At 41.7% G+C, this 12,271-nt stretch overlaps 1 protein-coding gene across 1 annotated transcript in view; it reads right to left on the bottom strand.

The window, feature by feature from the left end:
• BBX (BBX high mobility group box domain containing) overlaps positions 1-6,326 on the bottom strand; it is a 58,435-nt gene extending 52,109 nt beyond the window's left edge. The window contains exons 1-2 of the mRNA XM_010168509.1: positions 6,165-6,326; positions 4,387-4,629 (exon numbers count right to left, since the gene is read on the bottom strand). Of these exons, the coding sequence (XP_010166811.1) occupies positions 4,387-4,629; positions 6,165-6,326 (405 nt within the window). The remainder of the gene's footprint in view (positions 1-4,386; positions 4,630-6,164) is intronic.
• Between the last annotated feature and the right edge of the window lie 5,945 nt (positions 6,327-12,271).

Here is a 12,271-nt window from a genome sequence, read left to right as displayed (position 1 = left end):
CATGCCTGCACAGAAACACACGCAGAGGGGGAAAAGAAATCCCTTGGGTATCAAATACAGACACAGCACTGAAAACCTTGTCCTCTGACAGGGTCACCGCAGTGTTTCCCCAGATCAATAAACCGCATGCCTCGTGGCAGGATCACCATCACATGCGTAGCGCTTACTTTCGTTTCCATCTTAACCTCTCAGCTGGCACTTGCTACCTCCAGACCGTAGCAAGGATAAGAACATTTCAGTTTACAAGCACCACAGCACCGTGCAAACCCACTGTGTGAAGTCCTGTATTTATAGAAATGGCTATAAATAATAAAAACCTGCAGGGACCGCTGACCCACATACAGGCTGTATTTTCTGAACAGGGTGTACGTATTAAATCTGCAAGCCAAAGGACTGCGACACCTCTCACCTCACCTCTTTTCCCTTTCCCTCAGTTTGGTTTGGGAGCTCAGCATGCCACAAAAATAGCTTGGTGGAGGGAAGGGAAAGGGAGGGGATAAGGGAAGAGGCGGAAAGGAAATACACAGAGAAGCAGCTTTGCCTTCCATTGTTAAAGCCACAGCCCACTCACAAATCAGGCTTCCAGCCTGCAGAATGAAGAGCACAGGATCGCTAGCGATGAGGTGCATAAGGTCTTCATATCAGCATTGCTGCTCTGAGTAACTCCATCATTCTATGGACTAATTTGACAAGCCAAGACGCTGCCCATCAAATGAGAACCAGAATGCGTGCCGTTTGTGAGATGAGGCAGTGATAAGCTCTTTAATCAGTTTCCAACAGGAGCAATTCAAGTGAGGTGGTGTATTAATGGATTTTTTCCTCTGCAAATCCAAGAAGCAAACATTAACTGTGCTCTCTGAAGGGGAGGGAGCAAACTGAGGGAGGACGACTCATTGGCCCCTTTCAGAGTTTCAACACTCAAGATAAATGAAAAAGAAAATGTAAAAAGTTAAACTGTGGCCAAGAAGCAGTTTTATAAAACACATATGGGGGCCTGATCCAAATCTCAGAAGGAGTTTCAATATTTATTTTTGTGACTATTAGACCAAGGCCTAAAATGAAGTGACGGATTCTTCTTGTCAGATCATGAGAAGATAACTTAAATGAGCTACACAGTAACGAGAAAACGCCACAGGCAACAGCAGAGTTTACTGTTTTCCTCCATTTGACCAACTGTGCAGTAAACCAACTTAACACAGCCAGCCTAGGGACATCTCTAGAGTCACTTAAAAAAACCCAAACCAAAGCAAAACATAAAAAACCCCAAAGGTAAGTCCTTAACCTGGAATGCACAGACACCACCTCTGGTTCCCACACAGCGTGGCAGGGATGGCCTGGCAGGGTCATGTCCTGACATTCCAGGAGAGATAAAAAAAAAGCACACGGTACGTTTGTGGGATTGATGATATATCATAGAATCATAGAAGGTTGTGAGCTGGAAGGGACCCACCAGGATCACATCATTTCTGTTTTGTGAGAGCCTGGGGAAGGATGCATTACTCAGTAGGACTGGTGTCACTTTAGAGCTGAGATTAAAAAAGGTGCTGCACTTCAGGGCGACTGACTCCCCAAGTTGCTTTCATCACCAAATAGAAAAAGATGTGCTTACTCCAGTGTGGTGGGAACAGGAGCTCACAGGTGGATTCCAGCTACACCTCAGGGTAGCAGTTAGCACGTGCTTAACTTAAAATGTATGCTTAAATCTTAAATCCCACCAACTGGCTACTTAATGTTAACAGGAATCCCAGAGGAGTAACAACAACAACAACAAAAATCCCCAGAAAATCCTACATTCTGTTTTTTGCTCCTGAAGGACACAGGGTTTGCATTACACATTACAGTCCATACCTCACCCAGTGAACTTGCCAGACTTCAGCCAGCAAGCCAGAACGTTGGTGGGTGCCAAAGTAGCAGCAGAGCAAGGAGAGCACCCTCCCAGTCAGGCTGGCGGTACCTGAGAAACCACTGGCCGAGCACTGGCAGGGAGAAAAGCTCAGCTCTGCCACTGAATGGCAGCAGCCTGGATTGATCAGGCTGCTCCCTACAGCAAAAAATCCCAGCTCCCTGGATACTACAGATGCAAGGACATATTTTTAAATGAAGTGTTTTCTAGCAAGGGAAACAAGGCTTGAACAATAATAAACTTGCTGGCTATTTTCCAAGGCAGCTGAATATTCCCTGTCCCCAAAGAGGGCAGTTGTAGTGAAAGCCCTGTAAGTATTAACAGAAAAAACATACTACTGCTATTATTGTAGTAACTAAAAATGTTGAAGCATATTTATGCGTGGCAAGAAATAATTTTCCCTTCAGTGAAGGGACATGCTAACAAATGGCAGAACATTTCTGGCTCTACCTGGAGTATTTATCAGCTAGAGGGCCATGGGCTCCTTTGGGAGATGAATGCTCTGCCAGGGCAGTGGCTAGAGGCTATGTGGTGAAAACTGGAATCCAAAGGGCACTGAAAAAGCTATATTGAAGTAACAGAAGCTCATTCACTATATTTGAAACCTCAATGAGCTTATACATAGAGGTGCTCAAACAGAAGATTATTGGTAAAATAATTTTATGTTCTTCCAAAGGCATTTACCTTCTTGACTTTTAAATTAGTTCTCCTTAGGAAAAAGAAAAATACTAATAAATGGTTTGCACTAGAGTTGACATTAACATCTTTTTGACAGTCTCAGCAGTAACTACAAAACTGTTAACTACAAAAGTGAGTGTTAAAACAAAGCAACTGATCCACACACACAGAATAGCCCTGTGTTGGTGAAGAAGGCCCAAATATATTCAATAGCACATTACAGCTGCTAATTATTGTTGTAACATACAACTGTTTAAAGAATAAAAATTATACGCTATCTCTCTTCTACACATTCTTGGAACCAGTTGTAATGATGTAAACTACTTAGATTTATTGTTTTGCTTTGATGTTGAATATGCAATTTGTTCTTCGTGCCAAGAAAAATAAATAAATCACTACAGGAGCAATCATTTCTATAACAATATGATTAATAGTTGCGGATCTGTCACTTCATACACAAGTTCTGCAATTATTTTCCTTCTTAATGAATGAGTTTCCTTCAGGAAGACAAAAGGCTAAGAAAACCAGTCACATCAGGTTTGCTTCTTCCAAAAATTATTTCTTCATTTTCATCTTTCCTTCCTCTGTATCTGCACTGGATCCCCTGATTGCCCTTTTCCCACACATTTCAAGAAGCATCGCTAGTTTGTAAGTGGGAATGCAGAACAAATCAGGAATGTCTGGACAAAGCTGAGACTTGAGTGTCTCTCAACACTGTGTCACAGATGAGGAACTAGAGAGGTACTACAGACCCTGCTTCAGAAAGGACCTGCCACGCAGAACACTTTGTTTTTCCTGCAGACCCTTCCATGCTCACACAAACTACTGAACAGCCAGACCTTATATACAGGTGTTGACAGCAGCAAACTTTGGGTGACAGAGCACATACAAACAGTAGTTCCCCAAACATTTCACAGCTATCTGTACTTTTTGCAGTGTGCTAGCATTACTTGACAAATGAGAGAGATGTTCTTCTTTCTCAGTGGTCCTCCATTACTTTTTCTAAGATTGAATTCAAAGGTTACGCACAACCTACATCACACAGGTAATTACAGGATCTGTTTCAAGGTGATGTTATCAGCCTAAGTAACCAGCTGTGTGTCTCTCACTCTATTATTGATATCCACAGCCTTCTTGCAGCCAGATTACCAAACAAGCTATTTCTTAAAAAGCCTCATTTAAATTTTAAGTTGACATAAAGATACTTTGTGAAGTATCTTTTCCTAGCTCCCAAGTTAAAGGGCTCTGACTACGTATTGCTCTCTGACTCAAGTATTGGACTTTGCCTCACTAAAGGTTGCTCTATCAGAAACTGGTTAACAATACACAGGGAGAGTACTTCATGAAACACTAATAATTTTTAAATTCTTTAGCATCAAAGGTAAAAAGGGACTATGTGTGTTGACTATGCTTTTGGTTTGGTCCACCTGTATTATAACAGCAACCTGTATTATCAATAGCAAATGCACAGCTTGAGCTAAGCATCACTACAGTCAGCTGACGCTGAACTGTATAATTTACTGTTTTCAATGGCCACAGGTGATATCTGTGCATGTATTTGTACCAATGACTACTAAAGCCAGGTTAGTTTGTGTACATAGACCAATTTCTTTTCATTTTGATCCAAAGCACAAGTGAATCAAAGCAAGAACAGCAGCAGCTCTGGGCACCATAATCCCATTGTGGAAGCTGAGGAACTCAGGGAAGAGAAAGACCCCACAGAAAACATTTAATACACAGAGAAACAGAAGACAGGCACATGTGTAATGAACTCCCTTTACATCCACCATTCAGAGAGAACATACCTCCTTGGCCATGTCAGTGTACTTCTGCTTTTCTTTTGGATCTAGAACAGCCCACCAATCTGCCAAGATCTTGGTTGCGCCACGGTTATCAAGGCGAGGGTGTTCTTTTCGCACCAGAGAGCGATGGCGTTTGCAGAACAAGAGAAACGCATTCATAGGTCGGCGAGCTCGCTGCTCCGAGGACTCGTCATCTTCAGTTTCATCAGCATCCTGCTCTAAACCGTCACCACCAAGGAGTGGCACCTAACAGAACCGAAAGGGAAGGGAGGTAAACTCAGTTATTGATGCTTCTCATGGAGACCGAGAGTCTGCGTATGCTGTGTGTGAACGAGGGAGACGTACATAGCTGTCTCCAAAGGCCATTCGTTCTGTCTGGAAGACCTGGAGTTCTATATTGAACCTCCTCACCTGATGGTCCAAGGTTCATTCATGCTCTCTGCAAGACTTAAACTCCAAGTTGCAATTGAAGCAGATTTCTAAGCTGAAGACCATTCTCTAGTAACAGTCCCAAAGGCACCGGAGGGAGGAGATCCTTCCTACCCCATTCCTACGACCTAGAAATCAGCTCAGGGGGATGGGGTGAGCAGAGCTACCTTGGACATCAATCGTGCTTGCAACAGGAAGGAAAGTGCACAGGTAACAGCTGTTTCCCCATTTCCTGCCGTTCACTACTCAGCTTGTGAGCTGGGCTGCAGTGCAGCTACTGCACAGTTGCCCAGTCAGAGCCAAAATCTCAACAGAACACACTACCAAAATATGCTCTCCCCACTGACAGTATCATCCTACAAGGGACACAATGCTAGAGAAGACTAGTTCTGACTGAATGAAACCAATTACTGTATGAGACAGAAAACCATCTCCTACCTAACTGCAACACTGCTATTTTATACCACATTGTGGAAGTGACCCGTAAGGTTAATAGAAAGCGCTGCCAGAGTACCAGGCTCATCCTTGCTGCTCCTTATCCTTATCAAGGTCACTCTTCCTTATCAGTATGTGGCTCAAGGCAGTCTCCTCAGTACTGACCTCTCCCTTCCTGCTTAGGAAGGAATCAAGGAGATGCAGATAGATATGAACATTATTCACAATGCAAACATCATGTCTCCATAACCCATTCCCACTTCTTGTTACAGAATATAATCTAACTGTACATTTGTGAGGTGCTACATTGTGAGGTTCCTATGAAAAAAGGGTAAGGCCAGCACCATTGAACAATATCAAAATACTAATTGCCAAACCAGAGACAAATTATTCCACATGTGCTCTTAGTATTCTGGAAGGCAAGCCAAGTTGTATTTCACATGCAAAGATAGCACAAATTGTTGAGAGCTTTTTCCTTCTTTTTCACTTTTAGTCTTTGTATTTTTTTAATCTTTAAAAAAAGAAAGAAAACTATTAGCTTGATATGTGCACAGAGCCACTAGAAGCAGGTATCAAGCACAGGTTAACTTCATGTCTAAAATAAACAATTAAAAAAAATAAAAAGTCAAAAACCGACCTCGAGCAATCAAGATCGAGATGTGTGATATGTCATTAAAACAACCCAGTTAAAACTCTTACAGTCTAACTCTGAAAAAGAGAGATGAGTGCAAGGTTTTAAAAGCATGACTGATAATTTACTTCTCTGTGTTATTTGCCACTTGCCTTTATAGCCTTATGGGTACAATATAATTTCTTTTAATTGGCTGCATTTGTTCACAAAAGAGAATGGCAAGAAGCAAACAAAACAGAAACACAGCCTGGGAGAATGTGACCCTCCTACTTCCAATGAAGTCTACCTTATCAATATCTTCCTCTTCGTCTTCTTCTTCCTCCTCTTCAGAGAAGTCAAGGAGTTTCTTGGCGAGCAGGGGATGCCACTGAAGACACTTTCTTTTTGGTCGCTTCCCAGTTCCTTCTCCTTCTGTCGAATGATCCTTATTCCTACTACTGCCTTTCATTACTGTGACCTGTCATGCAAAAACAGTTTTTAAGTTCACAATAAACCCTTAAGCATAAATGATCATCATATAGATACTTAAAGCAGTGACAAATACATGGGGTACTAATGCAAAACACTCAGAAGTTTTTTGGCAAGATAATAGAGATTTATTCTAATTATCAACAACAGAATAGAGTTATCTTTTCCAATCCTAGCATTTCCACCTAATGCCCAGATTAACTATCAACATATAATTTAAGAGCATGAAGCAGGGACACTAGCCAGCCCAGCTCTCTAATGTGCTCCTGTCTGAAGGATAGCAGAAAAACCCTCATACTTCACTGGTCAAGTGAGTGAGAGACTCCACAGCTCTCCCACACCTGTGCTCACTGTAGTTTTTCATATTTTGCCACTGAAAACATTAGGATAACTCTTTTTAGCAGTGGAACATATCACTAGCCACCCATCTGTTAATCATGCACTTATATATAGCAATGTTGATGCAGAACCCCATGACACTATGAGCTAGGATTTCCCAAGTGCCATTAAAAGGTGCAACAGGGAAATCTGACTCCCTGCCTAAGAGAAGTGAATTTTAATACATGAATTTGAAGCAAACAACCAGAAGTAGTTACCCTGACGCTTCCAAAGTACTCAGCAACAAGAGCCCACACACAGCAAACAAAACCATCCACTGAACCAAGTACAGGCAGAAGCTAAATAATGCTTACATGCCTATATTGTGTGTGTGTCCTCAACTAAAAAATACCTCAGAACGACCTCTCAGTAAAAATATGTGCTTAACACAAACTAACTACTAATTTAAGGGGTGGCTTAAGAGATCTGCTACCCAAGTAAGGGGCAAATAAATACATAAATAAATAAAACCAGTACTTTACATCCAAGTACCAAAGCCCACAGGAAGCAAGCACTGCCCGCATTGAGTCTGGTCCCTCACAGCCCTCTGTGCACACTGGGTAATGCCAATGATAACCCAGACAGGAGCATGGCTGGCTTTCCAATAAATCAACGCAAACATCAAAACTAACTGAACCTGGAGAGTTGTTGGACAATTACATATTTATAAAGCCAACAAAAATTGATGAAGTCCCACAGGGGCTTCTCGACAGCAGGATAAAGAAGCTGGGCTAAGTCCTGGTCCCATAGGCAAAGCCAGAAGAAGCTCTGTTGTTGATTCGCAGGAGAAGGGCATGAAAAGATGTTGAGCCTTGCAACTGCAAGGCCACATCACACTTCAGGATGCTGCTTTCTGTAAGATGCCTGCTAGAGTGCTCCTGTTTCAGCCTAGAGCAGCAGAAGGGGAAGCTGTGATACCTGTACTCACACCAGTTGCCCAAGCCCTGCTGCCACTGTTGGGGCAATGCCTCACCAGAACCATCTCACACAGCAGCTGCAGACTGCACAGCTCCAGCCACGGTCCTACACACCCCACCCATTTAGCAACCACTAATTCTGGTTTTGGCTGATCTCTTCCATGTGCGTTTCTTGCTGGTTAACTCACTGGCATTTTGGCAATACGCCCTCGTTTGCACCAGAAACGTGCGCAAGCAGCAGCCTCCAACAGCACAGAAAACTGAAAGGCCTTCTGACGCTGCGTGCTGGAGGAAGAAACTCAACCCTGAAGGAAACAGGTTCAGAAATTTTAGCCTACATTTAAAAACAGCATTTTCCTCAATGTGTGTTAGATTTTGATATCTCCTCCCCACTTGTCAGCAGTATCTGGCCCTCGCCAGTTAAGGATGTCCCATAACTTCAGAGCAGCTTGCCATTAAGCTCCACACTTTGCTGTCCCCATCATGCTGCTTCTACCCAGTGCACATTTAAACTTCGATTTCACGGTGCTCACTCCTCCGTTTGTTTTTTGTAATCAACTGCTGTCTTTTCAGCGGGTGTTATATGTCATATAACCACGCACCATCTCACCTACATCTTTGTCCATGACTTGCAAAGCCAATCCAAATACACAGAAACAAACAACGCTGGCTTTAAAAGAATCTTTAAAAGTATAGAAAAGCCACAATCTAGTAACAGGAAAAGCAAGTTTGACATTCTGTCCCACCGTGAGCTCTGCCATGTACCACACTGCACCATCCTCCCCATCTGTCTCTCTTCCTAAACTGCTGTTTCCATTTACTTCTGTTTGGGGGGTATTTTCAGACACAAATTGACAAAGCAGCTGAGCTACTGTTTGAGCAGGAACTTCAGCTCCTGTGGGTAGCAGAGATTCGTTAAGTCTCAGTTTGTTAAATGACAGGTATCTGCCTAATACTGCCATCAATAAAGTGTGTGGCCTATATCTGAGCAGGATAAATGCCCTAAAAGTATGATGGGGAGTCAGCAACTCCAGCCCTTACCCTGACGTTATCTAGGTGAGCTAATTGTATGGTTTCTGCCTACAGTCAGTCCCAAGGAAGACAAGCATTAGTGGTAACCTTCTACCTTCTTAATGTGAAACTAAATTAAGGTTTGAAGAGTGTTCAATGATTCTCCTTTACAAAACTCAGCTGAAGTCTTCGTGCTATTTCAACAACAACATCTCCTTTAGCTGGCACCTCTCTCCTTGCTGCCCTTCAAAAGATAAGCAAGAGAAAACTTCACAGGACTTAAGTGATCCCACAGTGTATTGTACACGTGTTCTCCATCACCCCTGAGGCACTGCCTATGTTCCACGCTGAGCTCAGCAAGGCACCGGTCACCTTGCAAATCCCAAAGGGACTCTCAGTATGTTATGTCTCTCTGCTACTGCCCAGCTCACAAATAACTTTTGTTTCAAGATATGAAGACTATGCATCAAACACTCAGTTACCTCTAAAATAAATTAACCAAAGCTCACTGCACATAAGTGTTGAAATAGAAACATATGCTCAACTCCAGAAATTCAAGTGATGTTCATTAAGTTGTGAACCATTTTCCCCTAGTCATCACCCTGAAGCAGCAGCTCTATTACAAAGAGGCTTTTTAGCAAGACGGGTCATTACCCTATCAGCTGAACAAGGATTTAGGAGATCCAAGACACAGAGTAAGTCAGATCCGGGCTGTCATACAAGCACCATTTACTACGGAAAGGCAAACAGTCGCTCTTTGCTTCCACTTCAGAGTGAATCTCTGCAATGGTCAACAACAAAACCCCTCCTGATTTAACCACACTGATGGAAGGGCTGAGGCCACAGACTGACTTCAAACCTTACTTCTAGAGCATGGCCTGGAAGCCCCCCACCCCTTAAGTATGTCAGGCTACACACTCTATCCTCTATGCCCTCTCTTTCCAATAAAATAGAGGGTCAATCGTAACATGAACAGATAAACTACTTCAGCCTCTATTTTTTAAATACTTCTGTGTTTCCAAATCCTTTCTCCTCATTTTTGCTCATTCAAGTTTTCACCTACATTTCAAGACTTTTTTTTTATGTTTAGTTTTTGCAGATGCCTCTCTCACTCAAATGTAGGATTGACACAATGAAAAATGTTCTAATCCTCTATTACATCACATGGGGCTGGATGCTGACATAGTGTGATGAACTTGTTTTCCTTTGGATTGCTTCATCTTCCAGATTACTACCCCCTACACTTAATGGGTATTTCTGTCATAATTGTTGATATATTCAGATACAATTACATAATTAGGAGAGAAGCTTTTCTTTAAAAAAAAAAAAAAATCCAGTCAAATGCAAAACACAGCTAACATGGACACTTTCATTCATTTCTTTTGTGTGGAAGATTTTGGCAAGACATAGCATAACTGCTTAGACAAGACACTCTGTGGTCAAGTGAATGCACATATCATTAAATGACAGCTGAAGTTTTACTGGCATTATTTACTTGTTGAATGGAAAAACATCAATGGAATCCATTAGTGGACTCTTCAGATTCTATTCATTTATCTGATTTTCTGCTCCTCCCACACATCATCAATAGCATGTTAGTTGCGTGTTTGGTAAGGGAGATGGGAAGCTGGTAGACAGAAGCAAGTAAAAGCACCAGCTCCTTCTCTCCCTCTCAGAGATCCTCGAGCGCTGGCAAGCATCCCTACCAGCAAGCTTTTTAAAAGAGAGGTGGACTTGGACCCTACAAGAACAGAAGCATGACTTTAAGCTTGGTAATTAAATCGTTCCATAGAAAGCCACAGAACAAGTCATGGGCAGTCTTTGCAGGATTTGAGGCTTGAAAGTATAGAAGATACACAGCACTCAAAGTGCAAGGTTTGCAATAACTGGAATTTATTAACTATATCACAAAAAAAAAATCTAATTTCTTCTACAGTATCAGTAAAAATATCACACATCTTTCAAGGCAGATGTAATGGCTTTTAGAAGTCAGCAGGAGGAAAAACAATTAAAACCAGCTAAATTTTACAAGATATTTCTCATCTTAAAGACAACAAAAAAGTGACAGGCACTAGGGAGAAAGTAGGAATATTCCAACAAGACAAGACAAAAGTGTGGACAGCTTTGCTTAAAATAAGCCACATATGCTTTATAACATCACCAGAGGATACCTGTCAAGGCTAACATTCATGATCTGCTGACAGCAGGAGATACCTTCAGGGTGATGTTCTACACCTACCTTTAGCACAGATACAGATCAAACGTTACAGAGATGCTACACCAGTAAAAAAATGATATATTTTTTTTCTTTTTTTCATTTTTTGTGTGTGCTGTCTGTATTATTTCCTTTCTGGAAACTTTAACCAAAGAATCACAGTTTTCTTGGATGTCTTATAAATATGTATATAAAAAAATTAGGATTCCTTAAGAAAAGAGTTGGCTGACAGGGTGGGGGGTGAACAACAATTATTTAGCTCTTTACAGCATACATTTTTATTTCAATTACACAACTGTATGCAAGTCTCCATTTCTTAAGTGTTCATTAACAACAAGTGTTTGGTTACCCTCCTCATTAAGTTTCGCTTTACTCCTATCTTACCTGTTATTTACAAAACCTGATATAGACAGGTGACCAACTCCTGCAGTCCTAATTTTGGGGACTATCACACCCCATAGTTGATCTGTCACTGAGAATGCTGCTAGGGCTTGTGCTGAAGAAGCTGCACTCACCAGGAATTCCGCCAACTACATCCACAACCACCAAAATCCTTATACAGGTCTTCAAAAGTAACCAAGCACTGTAAGGCACATGTAATATAGGCTAGAAAGAAATCCAAGACCTGCAAAAACAGAACCCCAGAGATGTGATTTGTGACTGTGGTGCAGTCCTTGTTGGAAGGTTGTTCTGCTCCGTGGAAGAATGTCTGAACTTCAGCAACACTCATCTTATTTCCACGAGGAGAGTGGAAATGAATTTCTGTTTTCCTGTAACCTTAAAACCATATTTCCTGGAGTCCAGCTGTGCCCCCAGATGACTCCAGGCAGATTACTGGTACAAAGGAGCAAAGGGAAAGTTTCAAGTGGAATTTTCACACTTTCTGCTCTGTTTTACACTATCTAAATTCTCTACTACTTTATAAAAACAAATACGAAAGAGAGAAAAGAGACTGAATTATGGTGTGGTGCTTTGGGGGCTACTGCATCAGTGACCTGAGCTGTTTCAACAAAGAAGCAGGAGGCGGGGAGATGAGTTCATGTTCTCACAGGTCTATAGGGCTGAAGAGGTATTTGAATTTTCAAATAAAAGCAAGCAGTAAAATACATCTACACAAATACAAAAAGTGGTTGTTTTTTTTTTTAAATAATAATTTTCTTTTAGCTCTAGAATAATGGAACCAGAATATTTCCATAATGAAGGACAAAAACTAGTTGGCACTAATTACTGACCAGTCAGCGAATATATTCTTTATTGTTTCACAGCAGAAAGCCATTAATGAGCTTTCTAGTTTTCAGAGATGTGATGGCTTGATGGGGGCCATGCTGAGACTCAATGGAGTCCTGTTTGCCAGCAGAGGCTGGGGATAGACTGTCACCACATGAAACGCATAGCAACACAGCA

Source organism: Antrostomus carolinensis, unplaced genomic scaffold (genome assembly GCF_000700745.2).
Source record: "Antrostomus carolinensis isolate BGI_N321 unplaced genomic scaffold, ASM70074v2 scaffold15615, whole genome shotgun sequence".
Classification (NCBI taxonomy): Eukaryota; Metazoa; Chordata; class Aves; order Caprimulgiformes; family Caprimulgidae; genus Antrostomus; species Antrostomus carolinensis.
Note: the sequence above shows the minus strand (reverse complement) of the source record. Positions and strands in the feature narration are given on the sequence as shown.